This window comes from Danio rerio, chromosome 5, assembly GCF_049306965.1.
Source record: "Danio rerio strain Tuebingen ecotype United States chromosome 5, GRCz12tu, whole genome shotgun sequence".
Taxonomy (NCBI): domain Eukaryota; kingdom Metazoa; phylum Chordata; class Actinopteri; order Cypriniformes; family Danionidae; genus Danio; species Danio rerio.
The window spans coordinates 60,475,114-60,497,065 of record NC_133180.1 but is presented as its reverse complement, the minus strand read 5'-3'; the positions used below and the strand labels follow the sequence as shown (position 1 = coordinate 60,497,065).

General features: G+C 33.9%; 1 protein-coding gene across 26 annotated transcripts in view; it reads left to right on the top strand.

Annotated features, from left to right (window-relative positions):
* srek1 (splicing regulatory glutamine/lysine-rich protein 1) overlaps nt 1-21,505 on the top strand; it is a 42,188-nt gene extending 20,683 nt beyond the window's left edge. For 3 of the 26 annotated variants that reach the window (XM_073950145.1, XM_073950150.1, XM_073950147.1), the window contains 12 exons: nt 2,006-2,425; nt 4,963-5,093; nt 5,434-5,549; nt 7,466-7,630; nt 8,276-8,454; nt 9,100-9,230; nt 9,320-9,425; nt 12,242-12,352; nt 12,441-12,572; nt 15,375-15,428; nt 15,530-15,644; nt 20,078-21,505. In XM_073950145.1, coding sequence (XP_073806246.1) covers nt 5,063-5,093; nt 5,434-5,549; nt 7,466-7,630; nt 8,276-8,454; nt 9,100-9,230; nt 9,320-9,425; nt 12,242-12,352; nt 12,441-12,572; nt 15,375-15,428; nt 15,530-15,644; nt 20,078-20,233 — 1,296 coding nt within the window. In that variant the 5' untranslated portion in view covers nt 2,006-2,425; nt 4,963-5,062 and the 3' untranslated portion in view covers nt 20,234-21,505. Of the gene's footprint in view, nt 1-2,005; nt 2,456-2,663; nt 5,094-5,433; nt 5,550-7,465; nt 7,631-8,275; nt 8,455-9,099; nt 9,231-9,319; nt 9,426-12,241; nt 12,353-12,440; nt 12,573-15,374; nt 15,450-15,529; nt 15,645-20,077 lie in introns of those variants that run through there. The other 23 variants (XM_005165658.6, XM_073950142.1, XM_073950140.1 and 20 more) reach the window with 12 other exon arrangements.
* The last annotated feature ends 447 nt before the right edge of the window (nt 21,506-21,952 follow it).

Here is a 21,952-nt window from a genome sequence, read left to right as displayed (position 1 = left end):
ATAATGTGTGCTTGATTATTGACGTACTTTTAAAACGCGATCCTGTCAGACACTGAAAAACGCGAGAGTGAAGAGCGAAAAAAGGAGAAGCCGGGAAAAAAAGGGCACGTTATTTCTTCAGCAAACATGAACAAACTGCCTTTTTTTAATTTGTATCGTCACCTTTTGGACTAATATAAACTCGGAATAATGGAATGACTCTCTAACAGAGGCTGCACGTGCTGCTGAAAATTACAGTTACAGTTAAGAGGTTTTCATTTTTTTTTAAATTTGTGTTGTTTTGAACCTAAATAAGAACAAAATGTATGCTGTGTGTAGTTTTTCTTTAGTTGGTAACATATCGGAGACTAAGGGGCTGTATGTGTTTATATATGTTCATTTATTTATTTATTTTATATAATTACAGACGTTACAGTAGGCTATTTCGCGAAAGAAAGCTGTATATGGGCTGTTCACATATCTTCATTCCCCTGGCTTGTCGCAGACACAAATGATGATTCTTTGTAAACCAATAGTGTCTAGCAGCGAGTCTAGCTCTATCATTTTGTTATGATGTGCACATTTATGAAAGGGTCCCAAAAAAGAGGTACACTATGGTTCCAAATTTTGGTACTCCTGACTGTGGAAACGAACTGTAGTGCTCAGTGAAAACAAGCTATTAGTTGGTCTGTTAAACAGTAGCAAACCTATCTGCAACACATTTATTAAAAAATGATGTGGATATGAGTAATATAGCAATATATGGATATATTAGAAAATGCACATGACGTTTATGCTGTGTATAATATGCAAAAAAGGAAGTCGCTATCAATATGAAAAGTAGAAATCACTTTTGAATACGCTCTGCTTTTGCTTTCGATTCGTAGTCACATGAACTTATAATGCTTGTCAATGAAGGTCAGGGTCTGTTGCAGATCAAAATTATATGTTGTTCACAAATCCAGTGAAAATTTCACAAATTCAGTGAAAGCAGCCTTCTGTAAAGGACAAAGTAGACACTTTCAGTTTATAAACTTAATAATACTAAACTTTTATATAAAAAATGACTTTAGTGATTAAAACACTATAATACTGCAATAAGTATGAAAGTGAACGATCTCAGCATTTTCTGAAGTGGTGAATTTTCTGAACAAAAAGCATAGGCAATGCTTTACATTCAGAGGTGCCCAAACTTGGTCCTGGAGGACTGGTGTTCTGCAGAGTTTGATTCCAGTTTGCTTCAAGTATACCTATTAATGGCTTAATTACCCTGTTTGGATGTGTTTAATTAGGGTTAAAGCTAAACACTGCATCAAACCGGCCCTCCAGGACCAAGTTTGGGCACCTTGGTTTATATGAAGAGATCTATATTTTTGTCCTTTGTTTGATTTGCCACTCTTTTTGTAATTTTTAATGTAATTTTGTTATTTGTTATGTAACAAATTTCAGTTTCTCAAGTGAATCACTACATCCCTAAAGAATGTAATGTAATGTGTATTTATATAGCGCTTTTATGTGTGGATGGCCATACACCCAACATGCTTTACAATCACTAGGGGTGGGGTGTCTTAACACATTAATGTCTGTACACAAAATAACACCAATCAAAACTTAAAACTGCAATCAGACATCTGCCACAAGCATATATAAAACTGTCAGGAAAATGATCAATAAACATCATATGACTTTATTTTATAAGTAATGGCAAGCAATATTTTAATACCCAAGATTTTTATGCAAATTTAAGAAAACGAAACTGGCCGTCTTAAGCAGGCTATGAGGTGAAAGGGTGAGGTCTTCGCAAGTCTAGAGAGCAACTACTGGCTAACCACTTGTTTCTTTTACAGTAAACATCCATATTCATTTAAAAAACAACACCAACAACAACAAAAAAACATATCAAATAGAGTAGAGCCTCCCTCTTGCCTGAAATGCTTGTCCTCGTGACTTGGTTCTGGATGGCTTACTACGTTGATTAATTTGGTTTCTGTATGTTTTTTCTGTGTTGATTATGTGTGCATATCAGATGACTAGAGTGACCCAGGCTACACTACTACACTAGCCTGACTCAAGGCTTTGTTTTCCAAGCCACTATACCCGCCGGGGCCCACGCTGCCTTCAAAGGGGGAATGTGACCAGGAGCATAGCCGCTGAACCTTCCGAGATGGACACCTTGTCTCTTTTTATTTTCTTTAATTTTTATTTTCATTTTCTTTTTTATTTTGTTGTTGATTTTCTTTTGTTCTTTCATTTATTTCTCTCACATGTTGTCTTTTTTTGCCTCTTAGAAGAGTTGCATATTCATTGTGTTTTTTTTTTTTTTTTTTTTTTGCTGTTTACCTGTCCCCTTGTCCCTCGTCCCCAATCCCACAGTTGCACACCTTTGCCTGTCTTTCAAAGCTGTCCAGGTTGACTTGGCGCCCAGTTTTGGAGGGAAGTTTGAACGGTACAAGGGCAGCTGTTTCAGATGTCTAATGTATTAAGATCTCCTCTCTCTCTCTTTCTCTCGCTCCTCTCCACTGATCTGCTCCAAGTTTCAATTTGAAAAATTACACATTCATTTTCTTTTTTATTTAACATTATTGCACAGTACCTTGCAAAAGTATTCAGACCTTTCATCAGGTAATTTTGCTGAATAACATTTACTGATATTCAGTTATTCTTGTTCATATTTTGGAACCACACAATAAATGTAAGCATTTTTTTAAAAATATTTCCTTAAATGTTTTTTTTTTCTTTCCTTAAAAGTCCATGTGAACCGGTTGCTGAGACTTTTATTTAAGTATGTTGATGTACTTCCAACTGTAACAGAAAATTGAGTAAGGGGTGGGGGTTTCTTTTGAGCATCATTCTCCTTTGGCAAACTAACAGTGAGAGGGGCATGGTTAAGAATATTGCTATGAATGCCATTAAGTGGACACCAACTTGCTCCAAATGCAGAAGCAAATGGAAAGACTTGATTGAAGCAAACATTTTTTTCAGCCGATTAATTAATTTTTCACCTTAGGAAAAACAGTGCAAAAAATATTTTACGACTTTAATGTTATAAACATTTAAGTAGCAATAAATTAAATTAAATAAATTCTTTTTAAGTTACAGTAATATTTATTCAAACACGGATAAATAGCATATGAGCAATTCCAGCGTTATGGATGTGACATTTGCAGTAAAAACTCAAAACATAAATTCACATGGTTAATAGTATGTTAACATTATATATTATATATTAAACAATTGTTGTATATACTGAAACATCTGTTTAATATACAATTGTCTATTTAAATTTTTCAAAACATCTGGCCACAGAGTTAAGGGACCAGAAAAATGTAATCTCTAAACGTGTTTATTTGTAAACATGCGTTATTATTTTACGTACAGTTGAAGTCTGAATTATTAGCCCCCTTGTTTATTTTTTCCCCAATTTCTGTTTAACAGTAATAAGATTTTTTTCTAACACATTTCTAAACATAATAGTTTTAATTACTCATCTCGAATAACTGATTTCTTTTATCTTTTTACTATAATGACAGTAAATAATATTTTATTAGATGTTTTTTCAAGACACTTCTATAAAGCTTAAAGTGACATTTAAAGGCTTAACTAGGTTATTTAGGTTAACAAGGCAGGTTAAGGTTATTAGGCAAGTTATTGTTTAATGATGATTTGTTCTATAGAGTATCAAAAAAATATATAGCTTAAAGGGGCTAATAATTTTGACCTTAAAATGATTTTAAAAAATGTAAAACTGCTTTTATTTTAACTGAAATAAAACAAATTAGACTTTCTCCTGAAGAAAAAATATTATCAAACATACTGTAAAATTTTCCTTGCTCTGTTAAACATCATTTGGGAAAAAGATTAAAAATAAAATCAAAGAGGGGCTAATAATTCTGACTTTAACTGAATGCAAGATTGCAGTATACAACATACTTTGTAGAAATTCTGTAAATTAAACTGCACAACCCAAAATAAATAATAATAATCAAAAGGGAAAAAATGGCTTTTTATAGAACAAAAATTATTAACTTTATAATAATAATAAGTTTGAAAACATTGACACATACATTTTTGAGTATTTTTAAAGTACTGCTTACACACACACACACACACACACACAAAAAAAACGGTTTCTGTATTTTGGTGAAAAATCTTTATAGTTGATTCATGTTCTAAATTGATTTTTGAAATGATACCATCATTAGAGTTTGTTCAGCAGCCTCTAAAATATTAATGTGTTTTGACCTTGTATTTTCTTGCATTCTTTTCTATGCACATTTTATAGGGCAGCATGTTTCATTGTTGTAACAATTAGCAAAGATTTATTAATCATGTAAAAAAAGACATAATAATAAATGTATTAATTAATTACATGTGCTATTCACATGGCAGAATGTTGAATTTTGTCGGCGCAATAACCTAGTGGTTAGCGCACCAACATATAGTGTAGTAGCATGTCAGGGCGTCCCAAGTTTGAATCCCGGCTCGAAGACATTTCCCAACCAAAAAATGTTGAATGTTTTATAATATATAGACTGTGTAGGATCTGTAATTCAGTAAAAAACAGAATTTTTTAAATTGTTTATTTTTGCAAGGCACTCTGTTTAACCTATTGTAATGACAAGATCAGTAGATCAGATCAATACAGCTGACACCATTGCATTTTGAACTTCATTGCATGGTTTTGGGGAACATTGTTATTACTAATGAAGTAGTTAAAAATCAAGGTTGAGGTTTAATTTAGTCGTTCACTCATTAAGGAGCACAACAGTCTGTTCACCCATTAGTACTGTAGTCACTGTAAGCACAGAGCATGCGTATCTACTGATTGTTGTACCAACCTTGGCTGAAACGTATTTGGCAAATTGACATTTGTTAACTTTATTGTAAAGGCAACACTTTTCAGGGCTGACTGCTTAAGGGGGGCTTCTCAAAGACACCTAAAATGTTCTTCTTTTCTGTATCTGATGTTCTATGTGCTATTAGTGTGATGCAGCCAACATGAACGGTTGTCTTGTGTTGCACACCCTTTCCAACACTGCGACACGATCGCCCCAGGGAGAAAAGCGCCCATGCTTGATATCGTATGGTTCATGACCAATATGTTTCCAGTACAGGTGACCCATACCACAAAGTGTTAACTCATTCTCTACATGTTCTGTTCTGTTATTTTATTGTTATTATTTTTCTTTAAAGAGAAAAGGACACATCACAATGTTCTTTTCTCTGTTTTTGTGCAAAAGTCATCCTGTTTTCAATATGTCTTGTGATGATAGTAAAAGGAGAGTAGCAAAGCTAGTTCAGTTTATTTGATTGTTGATGGTCGGGGATGGAGATGCTTAGGGTGGGTGTTAGAGCACTAGGCTGTTGAAACACTCTCCTTAATCTTGGGTCTTAGCAGAAGCAGCTGAAGACCTCTCCATTGGCCTCTCTAATCCTGGTGCTCTTGTTCCTTAGGAAAAATCCCAGAAGAGGCAAAGGCACTCTCGCTTTTGGCTCCTGCAACACCTGTGGCCAGCCTGATGAGTGGAGGAGGACTTCTGCCAATTCCTAGCCCTTCTACACTACAGAATGTAAAAAAAATCACACTAGTAGTAGTATATGGCTAGAATACACAACGTGCTTTTTTTTTTTTTTTTTTGCCTTCATCAATTTCTGGAACACCACATCTACTGAGAAGCTCTCGATTTAAAGAACAATTTATAAACGCTTTATTTAAAAAAAAATAATAATAATAAAATAAATAAATATTTACATTTTGACTTTAGTTCTGGCAATACCGGGTATCTTTGTATGTCTCATTTATGTTATTATACTGCACTACTAAAATATGCTTGGAAAAAATGGTGCTTTTACTCTAGTTAACTCGATTTAACTAAATGTATAGGACCTCAAAATCTAGGAAACTTAAGGTTCTTTCTTATTTTTTTTACTTTTTTGTACACCTGGGGTCCGTTCTTCGTACCTCGCTTAAATGATCTAAGATGATTTGACTGATCCTGGATCTTTTAATCTTGATAACTGATCTCTCGCTAATTTGGTTCTTCAAACAAGTTCGCGAATCAGATTAGAATGTCTGGATGAACTGATCTGAGAACGCTGCGTGTGTTGTGAAGGACAGATCTATCGATCCTCGAAATCATGATCAGCTATGCAGCGATTGGCTGACGGCACAGCAGCGTAATGACATCATCTGATTAATATTCAATTATACATGTGAGCAAAATTACATCAAATTAGCAGAAACGGTTTGTTAAATATGACACGCAATAACCTTCCACATTTGTTGTGAGCTGCAGGCTTTACACTTTCTTGTGTCAAGAGTTATCATCATGTATTTCAGTGCATATCAGTGTATTTAGTTCTAAATTTAGAAAATATTGTCTATATTATTGTAGCCATTTTTTAATCGGCGTAAAGAATAACTGGTTGTTTACAAAAGCATTTTGATATTGGTAAAGGCGTCTGCAACTTTTGTGAAGCTTCAAATCACTATTAACTATCAAAAAATGTTTATGACATCATAAATGTATTATTGCTTTAAAATAAGTCACATATTCTGCATTTCTATTATACACAATTTGTACTAAAGCGATCTAAAAAGTTCATATCAATAAGTTTTCTCTTTGCACCACAAGGTGACAGTCTGTACTTTCATTTCGATGGTACAGATTGCATAAGTTTTATTAATATGTATAACTTTATTTATTTTATGAATGACTATAATTTTATATATATATATATATATATATAGTTAAAAAAATATGTACCATTTTCCCAAGTGTATATAACTACTACTGTAAAAAAATATTAGAATTCAGAACATACTTTCTGTATTATCTTTGCTTGAACTGAGCCGATCTAATCCTGCTTATATGAATTGAACCTGCTCCCGATCAGGTTTGACCTAGCAGAACTGTTGCTATGACAACAACTCTCGGATCAGCTTTGAAGAACGAAACGATCCTGGATCGTGTCAAATCGTCAATACCCAAATCCAGCTAACTGAGTAATCCACGTACGAAGAACGGACCCCTGATATAAGGAAATTGCAAAGTAAAGATAATAACATGTATTATAAACAGTATTTTTTTGCTGAATGAGATGTGACTTGAGTCATAATGACTTACAGAATAATATTGGTTTTATTAAATGTCTCCGGCTCTTGTACCTGCATAAGTTTGTTGTGTTTGAGATGATTTGGAAGTCTGGTTGTAGATGCATACAATGTGTAGTCTTTAGTCACTTAATGCCCAGATCTTCTTAAATTTTTTTATTGTTATTATTATTATTATTATTTATTCATTTATTTTATTTTATTTTTTTTACAAATTTGGTAAGCATATAATGACAAATGTTTTACTGTCTGTTTAGGGTTTAATGTTTATGTTTAAAAGATCCGTAGTGTATTCCAGCAAAAAATATTATATGCATCATTAACTGCTTGCCAGATAGATTTTTAATTGTGTGTTGTATTTGTTTGGGGCAGCGGAGCCTCCCTTTAGCTAACCTGGGGGTCCTGAAGTCTAGTTTGGACACTTCTGTGGCGACTCTAAGTGCAGTCTCTGCTCAGCCTCCTCTCATGGGAAATGTTGATCCCTCTAAAGTGGATGAGATCAGAAGGACGGTGTATGTTGGCAATTTGAATTCACAGGTATGTAAAAATAAATCTATTAATAGTCTAGTTACATTTTATAAATAGTGTTATTTTGACAAACAGTGTAAGATTCTACTTCAGTGTATTGTAGAGTACTGTAAAACAGTTTACAGTATTGCCATATTCAGCATTTATTTAGCTCATAAATAGACACAATCATTAACATAATATTAACATATGATATTCTATAAGTAGAATTTGTCAACAAGTCTACGTGCATGTTTGTTTGTTTTTTCATTTGCAGTAGAAGTGGTTTATGCATTTGTTTGAGTTCATTAAAAATGTACACCTGAAAAAAATATATTTTATATCTGATATCTTTTGTCCTATTATAAGGGAGAGAAAAGGGTTTGAATGAAACACATTTTTTTTATACATAAAACTACACTATATTGCATAGATGTTTTGCTTTGACTACAGTTATGTTACAGTTGTCATTATATCTTGCAGTTCATTGACATACATTGCAGTGTCTGGAATCAGACTATGATCCACTATCTGCATCCAACATAAAACCTAACAAGTTGAAAATTGTACAGTAACTAGATGTGATTAAATTGTGGTTTAATTGTGTTTTTTTTTTTTTTTTTTTAATGATACATTGTTTTTATTCATCTTTCAAGTTTTGTCCTTGTTTTTTAGAGCACTACGGCAGATCAGCTCCTCAAGTTCTTTAAGCAGGTGGGAGATGTGAAGTTTGTCCGAATGGCAGGAGATGAAACCCAACCTACACGTTTTGCTTTTGTGGAGTTTGCTGATCAGGATTCAGTGGCACGAGCACTCACTTATAATGGAGTAATGTTTGGTGACAGACCACTGAAGTGAGTGCTTTCATATTGTGAAGACAACTCTTCTGAATGAAACATACTTTTTAGCAAATAAATTCACCTAATGTTTAATATGTAGAGTTGAGTTTTACCATTTTTTTAATAAGTTTAGCTGATCTCTTGGTCTGATCTCTGGGTCTAGGTCTTATCCGTTTAGCTGATCTCTGGGTTTGCTAATCTCTTGAAACAATTAGCAAAGATTTATTTATCATTTAAAAAAAAAAAAGAGAAAAAAATTAAATGTATTACGCTACACTAAAAGTGCTTCAGCCAGACCCAGAGACATCCTGAATGGATTCATAAATGGTAAAACACAACTGTTTAACTTTAGGTGACTTGTAAACTGTGCGTATTGAAAAAAATTAATTAATTGTTTCTGATTGGCCACTGTTATTTAGAGTTTAGCACCAATCTGAATTAAATACTTTAGCTAACTAAACAAAACTCTTAAAGAAAGTCTGAGTAAGTTTGCTAGAACTAAAAATCTGTGTAACGTAGGCCTTCTAGAATCAAGATTGGACATCCCTTCCTGGTCCCTGCTTTTAATAACAAATAAAAAAAACAAATATTTTTTTTTGAAAAGTTTTAGTGCATCCTATTTTTATAAGTGATTGATCAGCCTGACTTCATCTTATTCAGGATTAACCACTCCAATAATGCCATAGTGAAGCCTCCAGAGCTTACACCCCAAGCTGCAGCCAAAGAGCTAGAGGACGTCATGAAGAAAGTCAGAGAGGCTCAGTCAACCATTGCTGCTGCTATCGAGCCAGGTTGGTCTTCTTAAAACCCTGACTCTCTCATAGTGATGCTTTCATGTTTATCTTTTTTATTTTATGGCAATTTTATTTGTTTCTTGCAGAAAATGAACTCCCTTCATCCAGTAGATCCAGGCATTCCAGAAGGTCCAGATCTCACTCTTGTTCTCCATCTAACTCAAGAAGAAAGCGATCCAGGTCTAGACACAGGTGATTTACACGCAACCTTAGTAGTTTGTGAAGCCAATAGCTACTCACTATATGAAGCAGTTAAAATACTATGAAGCTACTCATTTATTGAGCTACACAAGTTATGCTGACTACATTAACAAAAAATAATCTTACTGACCATGTAGATATATTAGGGGTATTAGTATTATATTTACATGGTAAAAGTGCAAAGATTTATTATCCCTTTGTAATTGTATAACTGTTCAAATCAAATCTAATCCATTTAAAAGGAACTTTAATGGACTAAAGAAAGATTTAAACAAATAATCAGTAATGTACCATGTAGTGCTCTTTGAAAATTTATGGTGACTAATCATATATAAAATAAATGTTTTTATGTACATGTATGTAGTAGTGTATATGTAGATGTACACATAAACATATTTACATATATATCCATGTTTATATATTATTTATTTTAAATATTTTATATATAAACACACATTTTCTTTGCATGTATATACAGTTGCAATCAGAATGATTAAATCCCCTTTGATTATTTTTTTTATATTTTCCAAATGATGTTTAACAGAGCTTTATGAAAGGAAACTTTCACATTATGTCTGCTTATATATTTTTTTCCTCTGGAGAAAGTCGTATGTGTTTTATGTTGGCTAGAATAAAAGCAGTATTTAATTTTTTTTTTTTTTATATTTTAAGGTCAAAATTATAAGCCCCTTTAAGCTATATATTTTTCGATAGTCCACAGAACAGACCATCGTTATACAATAACTTGTCTTATTACCTTAACCAGCTTAGTTAACCTATTTAACCTAGTTAAACCTTTAAAAGTCACTTTAAGCTGTATAGAAGTGTCTTGAAAAAATCTAGTAAAATATTATTTACTGTCATCATAGCAAAGATAAAATAAATCAGTTATTAGAAATGAGTTATTAAAGCTAACATGTTTAGAAGTCTTTTCTCTGTCAAACAGAAATCGCAGAAAAATAAATAGGGGGCTAATAATTCAGGAGGGTTAATAATTCTAATGGCAACTGTACATATATGCATTATAAATATGCACAGTACAAAGAAAATCATTTTTGCAAATGCTAAATTTATGTTGTATGCAGTTAGTTTCGATTAATCATTAAACCACATTCTCTGTAAGAATGTTAAATACGAAAGTGAAAGCATGCTGAACTATTAACGAGAGCTCTTTATCCATTAGGAACATTGACCGAACTGCCGTCTAGCCAGAGCTCTGAGCTCTATGAGAAAGTCTTACCTCTGATTTATATCTGTGACAATGTCTGTGGGTGTCACCATTCAAATTTAAAGCGCAGCTTTCCGCTTATAGCAGGCGTGTCCAAACTACGGCCCGCGGGCCATCTGCGGCCCTCAATCAGTTTTGTGGCGGCCCGCGAGGCTTTTTATAAATATCAATAGAATCTGGCCCGCTATACAAAAATGAACGTAATTCAATAAATAACCACCGGGTGTCGCTATTACATGCATTCAATTAAGCAGCAGTTCTTGTTATGATCCATCTGTCTGTCTGTCTGTCTGTCTGTCTGTCTGTCTGTCTGTCTATCTATCTATCTATCTATCTATCTATCTACACACAGTTGAAGTCTGAATTATTAGCCCCTCTTTGATTTATTTCTTATTTTTTTTAATATTTCCCAAATGATGCAAGGACATTTTTACAGTATGTCTGATAATATTTTTTCTTTTGGAGAAAGACTTTTGTTTTATTTCGGCTAGAATAAAAAGCGGTTTAATTTTTTTTATGAACCATTTTAAGGTCAAAATTATTAGCCCCTAAGTCTTCAGAACAAACCATTGTTATAAAATAGCTTGCCTAATTACCTTAACTTGACTAGTTAACTTGATTAACCTAGTTAAGCCTTTAAATGTCACTTTAAGCTGTATAGAAGTGTCTTAAAAATATCTAGTCAAATATTATTTAATGTCATCATGGCAGAGATAAAATAAATCAGTTATTAGAAATGAGTTACTGAAACTAATATGTTTAGAAATGTGTGGAAAAAAAACCTTCTCTCCGTTAAACAGAAATTGGGGAAAAAATAAACGGGGGCTAATAATTTAGGGGGGCTAACAATTCTGACTTCAACTGTATTTATATATATATATATATATATGCGTGTCTGTGTGATGTATGTAAAATTTGGCCCGCGACAACGTTTGTTTTTTTGCATCTGGCCCTCGGCCCAAAAAGTTTGGACACCCCTGGCTTATAGTGTCCTATTGCTCATTATCATAAATTAAAATAAGGGTGACAATTGAGCAGGACTCTGCAAAATAAACTGTGAAACTCTGACCAATGTAAGGAGAGTTCATTTGCACGTGACTTGTTTTAGCTCTTTTGGTCCATTTATAAACTTTGCCTTGTGAAAGCAAACTGCACCGAGAACAAAAAGCAACACTGTAACAATTTTAATCCCTGTTTCGGAACAAATGAATCAAATCACAGGTGTGAAAGCCCCCTTAAAATGTGTTTAGTTTAATCCAGTTTTTAGGGCCATAAACATATCTTGTTTTATATGAAATGGCTGTTAGTTAGCATCATAAGAGGTCTTAAATTTGAAAAAAAAATCATGATGAAGCCTAATTTATTATTATTATTATTATTATTATTATTATTAAAATATGTAAATGCAACACTGTGCCTATACATTTGTAAATTAAATCAATAATTAAAAATAAGGAAACCTGTGCATTTATTAATGCAATCAATGCAATGTGCATGCTTAAAATCTGTGTAATCCATAAATATGTTTCACTGAAGCAGTGTTAAATAACTTGTTGATATTACATTATTGTTTTTATAGAGGGCATCCATCAAAGAGATCACGGCAGAGATTTAATGACTCATGTGGGTCCCATAGGAGACATTCTCGTTCCAGAGAAAGGAGACGCAGCCAGAGTCGATCTCATTCCAGGTTAAACGGCACCTCCACACTGGCCTCTTTCCACTTACAGTCTGTTCCCGCAAAGTACATTTATGACCAGTGTTGTCTCCCAACACAGGGGCCGAAGGAAGGACAAAGACAGTAAAGGAAGGAAGGACGATGACTGGGATGAAAAGAGGCTGCGGGACAAAACAGGAAGATCGCCTCCAAAATGCTATGTTGGTTCCAGACGGTCCCGCAGTACAAGCAGGTTAGAAGAAAATGTCCTTTTTTGCTAGAGCCCCATTTAGGATCGGGGACTGGCTGCATTATAGCCCTTAAGTTTTTTGACATATGGGTAAGGGATATTTTACTAAGGTTTCATTGTAGTATTTGACAACCTTGTACAATGAGTATTAGACAGTAAAGAGAACATAATGAAACTCAAAGTCATTATTTTCTTAAATCACAGTTATATCAATATTTTTGATACAAACATCACAGAAAACAAATAATAAGCAATCAATAAAAAAAAAAACATTTTGACAGAGAATGAAAGGCTATTCTTTCAGATGAATGCACAAAAAGATAAAAAAAACTCAATTGATATATATATATATATATATATATATATATATATATATATATATATACACACATACACACACACACACAGTCCACCAGTAAGAGCAGAGTGTAAAGGTTTAATTAGCAGAGTAATAGCTCAGTTTTGCTTAAAATATTGCAATGCACACTACATTATGTGTGACAAATCAGAGTTCAAAAAAGGACAAACTGGGCAGCTATAGCCAAACTTTTGATCACTTATGACCATGTTATATACAACAGTTCTATCTGGTTCTCGAATCTGATTGGCTGATAGCCGTGATATATTTAAGTAATATCAGCACCCGTACAGCCTCTTTACCCTTTGTGTATTACTCCGCCCACATACAACCAGCAAAAAGCAGACACTACAGATCTAAAGTTTAAAAGATGCTTGCTCAGCTGTTTACCTGTCAGCTTATGATTTAAATCCGGAAGAAAGTAGTTCCTTATACAAAAGGGTTTTTGAGACTCTCCAAGTTTGATTTTGTTTTTATATAAACAATTATGCTGTCAAACTGTTGTATAAATGCAATATCACTCTCGTAGCAGTGCGATATAGCAGGCACTTGTGGGGGCACTAAGTATATACAAGTATATACTAAGAAGAAAAATTATATATATATATATATATATATATATATATATATATATATATATATATATATATATATATATATATATATATATATATATATATATATATATATATTTATTTATCAGACACTTTGATTCAAGCAACTTAAAAACGAGGATAAAAGAAGCATTTCAAATTACAAGAGAGTAGCAATATATAAATGCTAAATCTAATATGTTTTTCTCGGTCTTAGCTTTAAATAGCAATAAGCCGAATTGGCCAATCAAGATTAATGCTGACTATGCAACCACTGTCAAGCTTCACTCTTAAAACATTTTTATTATAATGCGAAATTTTAAGAGCCATTGGACAAGAGCTTTATACTGTGAGCAAGAATTAAAAATGATCATATGTTGCACTGAAAAATCATATCCAATGTTTTAGTGTAAAATATTGATGAAAGTTACCAGACTTTATCTTTGTTAATCTTGCCATGCAATTTCCATAAGTTGCTGATGTAACAATAAATAAAAAAAATCTAAACAAAATCCTCTCAGCATACAGAAAGGAAGGTGGTTTGTCATGCCCACTCATCTATGTGGAGCACATTCTGACTAATGTAATCTAATCAGGGGGGATGACCTGTTTGCATATGAATTTGTACTTTGTTTTTTTCAGAATAAGCAAGTGTTGCCTTTTACTGATAAATGTATTTATACTTTGTGTGTGTGTGTGTGTGTGTGTGTGTGTGTGTGTGTGTGTGTGTGTGTGTGTGTGTGTGTGTGTGTGTGTGTGTGTGTGTGTGTGTGTGTGTGTGTGTGTATCTACTGTATGTATGTGAAGATATGATCTTCACACCTGGGAACGGCAGAGCTGGTGCATACACACGCACATACAGTACATACGCATACACTTACCTCACTCATTCTTGCATAACCATAGCTAGCAGATTAATGGGTGCACACACATCGGAACGGAATGTTGGTAATCTGAAAAAAAACATTTGTGTTGTCCTGCAGGGATGTCACTGTCTGTCTATCTTGAAAAAGGTAGATTTGTGTTTGTAAATTTTAGTGTGATGATGATGTTTTTGTGTTTGTTGGATTTAATGAAGATTGGCAAGCATATTGAATTGTGAGACGCAAATGTTTTTTGTATAATATGAAACCTACCCATTAATGGTGTGGCCTATAAAAGATGAGGCCAAGATAAAAGCAAAGGTAACTGATACCTGAACTCTGATATCTCCAGGTGTGAGATAGAGCGATGCTAGAACAAAATAATAGAAGAAGATCCTGATTACGTAACAGTACAGCAGGTGGTAATGTGCACAAATAATGCAGAAGAAAAACATTGCTTGTTTAGTCAACAAGTTGCTGCTGTACCATGAGCAATTCATTATTTGTATATAGTGGATATGTTATTTTTGATACTTTTTGGACACATTGTATGTATATATGTATACACACTACGGTATATATATATTGTTGCAGCTGGAAGGGCATCAATTTGTGCAAAAAAACGTGCTGGATAAGTTGGCGTTTATTCTGCTGTGGCGACCCCAGATTAATAAAGGAACTAAGCCGAAAAGAAAATGAATGATTAAATAGTAACACAATCAAATGTTGCCCTCACATTTTTCATTTTTTTACATTAATAAAAATTCATTTGGTTTACAATAAATTATACATTTATTCATTCCAGTTTAAGGAAAATAAATGGAAAATGGGCCAAAGTGTAATTTTCTTTTTTTTATTACTTTCTTACAGAACAGATAGATTTACTAGTAAAAGCAACACATGCTCAAATTTTTCCAGACTGAATAGTCAGCTACTACATAGTGAAGAGGATATTTATATTCAATTATTTCTTTCCACCTTCATCTCACAGAGGACATAAGAAAAGAAGCAGATCTCCATCCAGGTCACCAAGGCAGAGAGCCAGGTCACCAACACCAACAAAAAGGTTCACGGAGAGTGACAATATGTGTCTGACGCTAATGTATAACTAAAGTCATTTGTAAAATCTTAATATTCTATTTTCAGAGGCAAGAGAGAAAAAAAGAGGGAGAAAGGATGGGACAGTAGCAGGGAAAGAGCTGAGAGCTCAGCATTCAGAAGAAAAAGCAGGGATTCTGAATATAAAGCAAAACCCTCCCAGGTGAGTCCAGTTTACATTTCAAGCAAACAGCTTCAGATACACACATGGAGCAACAAAAATAAATGGAGCATAAGATATTTACTGGGGAATTGTCAGTTTTTTACTGATTTAACTGGATCAGTTTTTTAATCTATTGGCAATTATTGAAGTGCTGAAAACTGAAGTATTTATTGCTCAGCATGCACTTCAAAGACCTCCGTTGCAGATTCAAATAAACTGCACAGTATGTAGCTCAGCTACATCTCGGTGTGCTGCTCTAGTTTTTTTTTTAGATAAGAAACAGGTTATCATTGCTGATCCTGTTAAAGATTGAATTTTACAATCAAGCCTGTCTGCCTACGATACACATCATTATTACAGTTTTAACCGTAAAGCTCTTGTACTTCCCCCAATTGTGACATCTTATTGACAAAGTGTGAACTTTGTACATTTCATTTTGATATCTGATGAAAACGTACAGAGTTCATCAAAACGGCAAACATCAAAAATCCAAATTAGTGATAATTACAACCTCAATTCAAGAGAGTTTTATATGTGCATGCAAAAGTAAAGGCTGATCATGGTTTATCATTTGTGACAAAAGTCGAGAGGGAATTGTCAAACAAATCAAACATCACATTTCTCACTGCAATATTGCAAACAGTTTAGGTTTTCATCAACTAACGTAAAAACATTTTTTTTTTTAATAATTAAAGGATTAAATTTTTATTATTATTAGAAGTCAGAAATCCTCTCCAGAATGTAGATGACATTCAGCCCTTAGATGACCTAATAAAAAACTGTAATGCTGTGCTTTCAAATAAAGCCACATGCTCAGAAGAACATCAAAAAAACTCTGTCATCTGAAACATAAAAAATTATTTGTTTACCAAGGTGAAAGTTGTATATCAGTTTTTGTAGTGATGCTGTTGTTTCTCAGCTCAGTGGGATCTACATTTTAATTTGTAAGTTTTAAGATTAAACAGAGACATATTCCTTCATCAATATTACATCGTTTATAAGTAAGTCTACAGATATTACATTGTCACTTTCTGCATGGGCTACAACATCATGGTTTCAAAGATAAAGGGCTCTGTTTTAACGATCTAGGCGCAAAGTCTAAAGAACAGGGCGCAAAAACATTAAGGTCATGCCTGAATCAGCTTTTGCTATTTTAGGGACGGAAAAATATGGTATGTGCCACGGCACATGGTCTAGCAAGATTGTGCTTATTCTTATGGGTGTGATTTGAGCATAATGCGCATTAAACTAATCAGAGTCTCCTCTCTCATCCCTTTTATAAGTCAGTTGCGTTGTGCCATGGTGCATTTGCTATTTACATGGCGGACTTTATAAGTGGAAAAACTGAATGCTTTACAATGAGAAAATCGTTAAACGTAGCATCTGCAGCACGAGAATAAAGAATAAGCCTCCTACATTCGGCCTCTTTACTTTTCTCTTTATTTTACTCCTTTTTCTTTTGTAAAATATGAAAAAAAACATTGTTGTACGCACTCCACTGAAGACATCAATTGGCATCAATTTTGTTTCTCAAGCGCAAAGATTTGTTTTTAAACTATTTCTAAATTTAGTTTTAATTTCTAGCAAATGAGCAATAATAATGAAGTGTGGTCAAAAAAACTGAGTTATATTCAAACGTCCTATTCTTCTGCCCCATGTGGTCTAAAACCCGACAGGTGGACAAATCTAAACTGGTTTTTATTAAAACAAATATAAACATGCATATCTTAAATAAAACTGCTAATAATAATAACATTATACAAATGCAAATTGTCATGAATAAACTGGAAAAAGCCCCCCGAGATGAAGAAGGCATGGAGGTAGTGGTTTTTATGTTTATGTGGAAAATAATAATTTTTGTAACATTTTAATCCTTTAATTCTTTTTTTATTTGTAAAGATAAACAGGATGTACATCAATACACAAATGTTTTAAGCAATTTGTACAACTAACGCGCTCAGCACTAGACTTAAGACCTGCTTTCAGCTGGTCGGTTGCGCAGTCTATTTTAGTGCCTCGAAATAGCAACGCGCCAACAATGTGACTTAACACACTTTCTTTCTAGACCGAAACACCTATGAGTCCACAAAGCAAAGCAAATGGATTTGTTATTTAAACAACGTGGTGCAACATAGGGAAAATTTGGGTTGTGCTGGTCTGAAAATAGCAACACATCAAGCCAAACACATCTTGCGCCTTATTGTGCCATGTGTATGATAGGGCCCATAGACTGAATGTGCTTGACTAGCACGACTGCAGTCTGCAGTATGTTGAAAATAATGTATAGGTAATTTTGTATATTGTTAGATTTGGGAAAAATTGCTTGTAAAACTCACTTTATTGGTATCTTAAATTTCCAGATAATTTAACATTGTAATTAGAAGTAAAGTTGATGGGATGCTATCTTAAACATGCACTCTCCCAACTATTTTGGAGTGTATTGCAGCCAAAATCAAATCGAAATCAAAGTATTATCTGTACACCAAGGTACACAGGGTCTCGAGAGGATTATGTTGATAGTAGACATAAAATAGCTAACATGAAATTAAATAGAAAGGTATGCGTTAAATATATAAAATACCAAGAGCGTTGTACAAACACAAATAGTGACAAAAATGCTGTTCCATGAATGTGTAGGTTAATTTATAGACATGTTTGTCTATCAATAATAGAGAAAAATCCTTTTAATGGGAAGCATGTCTCTCTCAATCTTTCTATGGTTATTTTCTAAGCATTTGGGGCAAACTCAAATTTTTACAGCTATAAGCCTTTATATATCATGTCACAGTTACCAGAGGCTTGCTCTGAGTTGAGGTATTAGGGTGAGGAGTAAAGGGAGCTGTGTATATTTAGTAAATAATACAAATAATTGTGTTGATCTGTCTCATAAGGAGTCCATTATGTTTTTCATATGGTTCTCTACTTCCCTCAAAAGCAGAGCACCGTTATAACAAGACTGGCCCAAATCCATGTTTCACTTTGGGCATGGTGTTCTTCTGCTCATAAACCTTTCTTCTTCTTTTTTAACCTCAAGGGCATACACCTGATTCATAAAGCTTTAGTCGCATAATTCCATAAAACACATCCAGAACCTCACAGGTTTTTCTAAATGAACTGTAACATATTCAAGTAAGCCTCTGATGTTCTTCTTGGCATCCTGGCCAAAACTGCCCACTGGCCTTTGTCCATCATGGCCTCCTAACCCTCACCATATCATAATTGGCTTCATCACCCTCACGTCTCCTCTCCACCATTTAGCTGGTGTGTGGTGTGAGGCCTGGTGCAAAATGGCTGCCGTCGCGTCATCCAGGTGGATGCTGCACACTGGTGGTGGATGAGGAGATTCCCCTCATTGTGTAAAGCGCTTTGAGTGCCCAGAAAAGCGATATATAAATGTGAGCAATTATTATTATTATTATTATTCTTTTTCAAAAGTGTTGTTCCTGACTCGAAGGCTGCACTTGTCAAGTCTTCCTATCGCTGTGCTTTCTATACATTTCTTTCATCAAGTTGTTGGTAGTTAAGGGGTATTTAACTTAGCTGACAATAATACAAGTTTCTAGCATCACAGCATCTTGATGTCATATTTTATTTACATTGTTTGCTCATTTTATTCAACCAAATTAGCATAAGTCTAGTATTTAGTGTGAGTTGGTGCTACTTTGCCTTATGATCAGTACCCTAAGTGACTGTTATCATCAATATTTGTTTAGCACAAAATTTTGTGACACGCAAAAACATAAAAACTAAATCTTACCTATGAAGCGCTCTGCCTTTGTGCTTTGTTTTCTTTGTTTACTCGTTACTACACCCCGTACACAGTGTTAAGGTTCAGCATCTTCACATTTGTCTTGACTAGTGAGGTTGAATGACATTTGTCCTGGGGGCACTGAACAAATGTGGTGGCACTATTGACACATACTCAGGGTGTGTATGCGATATCTAGTGTATATATCTACAGTATCTATATATCTACCAGGTGGGCGTGTCGAGCGACATGACAAAGTTGAGAATCCTTCAACATTATGCAAATGAAGAATGACTTTCTTCAGTGAAAGCCAACAAGAGCACCGGTAGAGCTCTCGTGATCCATTCTCTGTGCTGTAGACCTACCCAAACCTGTGTTTGCAGCAGGAAACTACAAAGTCGCTGTTAGTGTGAATGAGGCATATGTTTCAAACATGCCTGAAGGAGTCAATTAGTTGGATCAGGTGTGTTTAATTAGGGTTGGAACTAAACAGCCCACCCGGAACACCCTCCAGGAGTTTGACACCTGTGCCCTATGTCAAACAAATCATGCCACCATTGGGAAAAATCAAGTAATCTGAATGGGGCTGATTGAATATTGTTTAAATGAAACGTCCATTCAGTCAGTTTTACTAAGTGGACAGTATTGTTGGGCTTTTTTTGAGTTTTTCTCTCTGATTTTGCAGAGAGAAAGGGTCTATGAACAGATGGAACACGAGTATGACAGTGAAATGGACGGCTCGGGCTCAATGGTTAGCGATGACAGATCTCCTCCAGCTCATCTCAATGGCAGCTACAGGAGTTCTTACGCCGAGGAGGACAATCTCTTTGCAGCTGAGTGATCACCGTCTACCAGTAATGCCAAGAACTGTGTATCATACTGTAACAACTGACACTCCTTTTAAAGTGCTTCTTCTGTGTTCGTTGTGTGATTGTAGGTTTCTTAAAACGTTTTCTGCTGCTGTGAATATGCTCCTGTCATATGATATTCATATGGATGAAAATGTAAAGATCTTTTTTTGTCAGAAAGAAGTGGTTTATTGAACAACTTTTTAAAACTCATTAAGCGTTTGTTTTCTTTTGCATGTAAAGTTGTTTATATTCTAGTGGTTTTGAGTCCTTTTTTTGGTCAATTTTACTAAAATAAAGCCTTTTTATTAGTGCTATTCTCAAGGCAAGTTATGTTTTACTCTAAAGTCAAACAATATATTTTGCATTAAACTATTAGGCTTTTTTATTTTAATTTGACATTTTATGGCATTTCTTTTTCCTCATTTTTATGTGCTATAATGTAAACAACATTAAATCGGCGTTGTTTTTTTCCCGTTTAAAAGGTTTGCCTAAAGATTCATCTGCTCTACCTGGTCTTTCCATCAATTAAAGTAAAGAGAAACTATAAAGCATTTAGTATGTGCGTACTGTGGAGTAACACTATGAGTGAACTGTGTAGAAGCACAGTGCATGTTAAAAGTGCCTAGACAAAGATTGTGTGGCAACAATATTTAACAATGTGAATGAAGTAACTGAATCTTATCTTATAAGATCTTATCTAGCATCATAGTTAAGCTTGTGTAAAATGCATAGTTTTATTTTTAACAGTATTTTGTTTGAACAGTGTATACAGAGACTTAAAATAAGCTCTTCGGTCAAGTATTGTGGTGTGGCATATATCCAGTTTTCCAAGAAGCCTTTTCTGGTCGCTGAGCACAGTAAAGTTATTAGCGGCGACTGTTGTCCCATTTGGAATAACTGCAATTTAAAGCTTTAAGCTTTTGAATATTATTTATTTTTTATATCGGGTGTTTTTGTTTTGTTCAGTCTCATTTTGTAATTAGGTATGTATCAATATATACAGTACTTGTTAGCAGAACAACTAATATGAATAAGAATTGAGTAACTTTTTGATTTGTGAGCACTGATTCTCTGTTTTGATATACATGTATAAAAGACTTTCCCTATCATAACATTTATATTAAAGAGGTTATACTGTACTTCCAATTCATCTGTTCCACAGTGTTTTCTAAAGAAAATGTGAGTGTTGTCTCCACATGTGAAGCTCACTTTTTTGTTTATTAGAATATCATATTTTCCCCTAAATAAATATATTTTAAATGTAATGTATTCTTGCCTTTTACTGCTGAATTCTCAGCATTATTATTCAGGGTCACACATTCCTTCAGAAATCATTCTAATATGATGATTTGATGCTCTTTATATTGTGCTTTTTTGATAAAGTAGCAAGTTTACCTTACAAAAAAAACTTTTAATAATCAAGAACGCATTTAATTAATTAAAATTGATATTCTAAATTGCATACATGAGTTAAATTAAAATTTTATAATCCATAATATGAAATCATACAATACAAAAACATGGAGCAAAAGTAAATAACTGCATCATTGATAACTTTTATTTAACAACTGAACTCCATAAATAATCATAACAGAAAAGGAAATCAGCGTAAAATAATTTCTGAGAGACTGTGTAACTGAATGTGTACTTATGTTTAAGTCACAGGAATACATTACATTTGACTATATATGCATATAGAAATAGATATT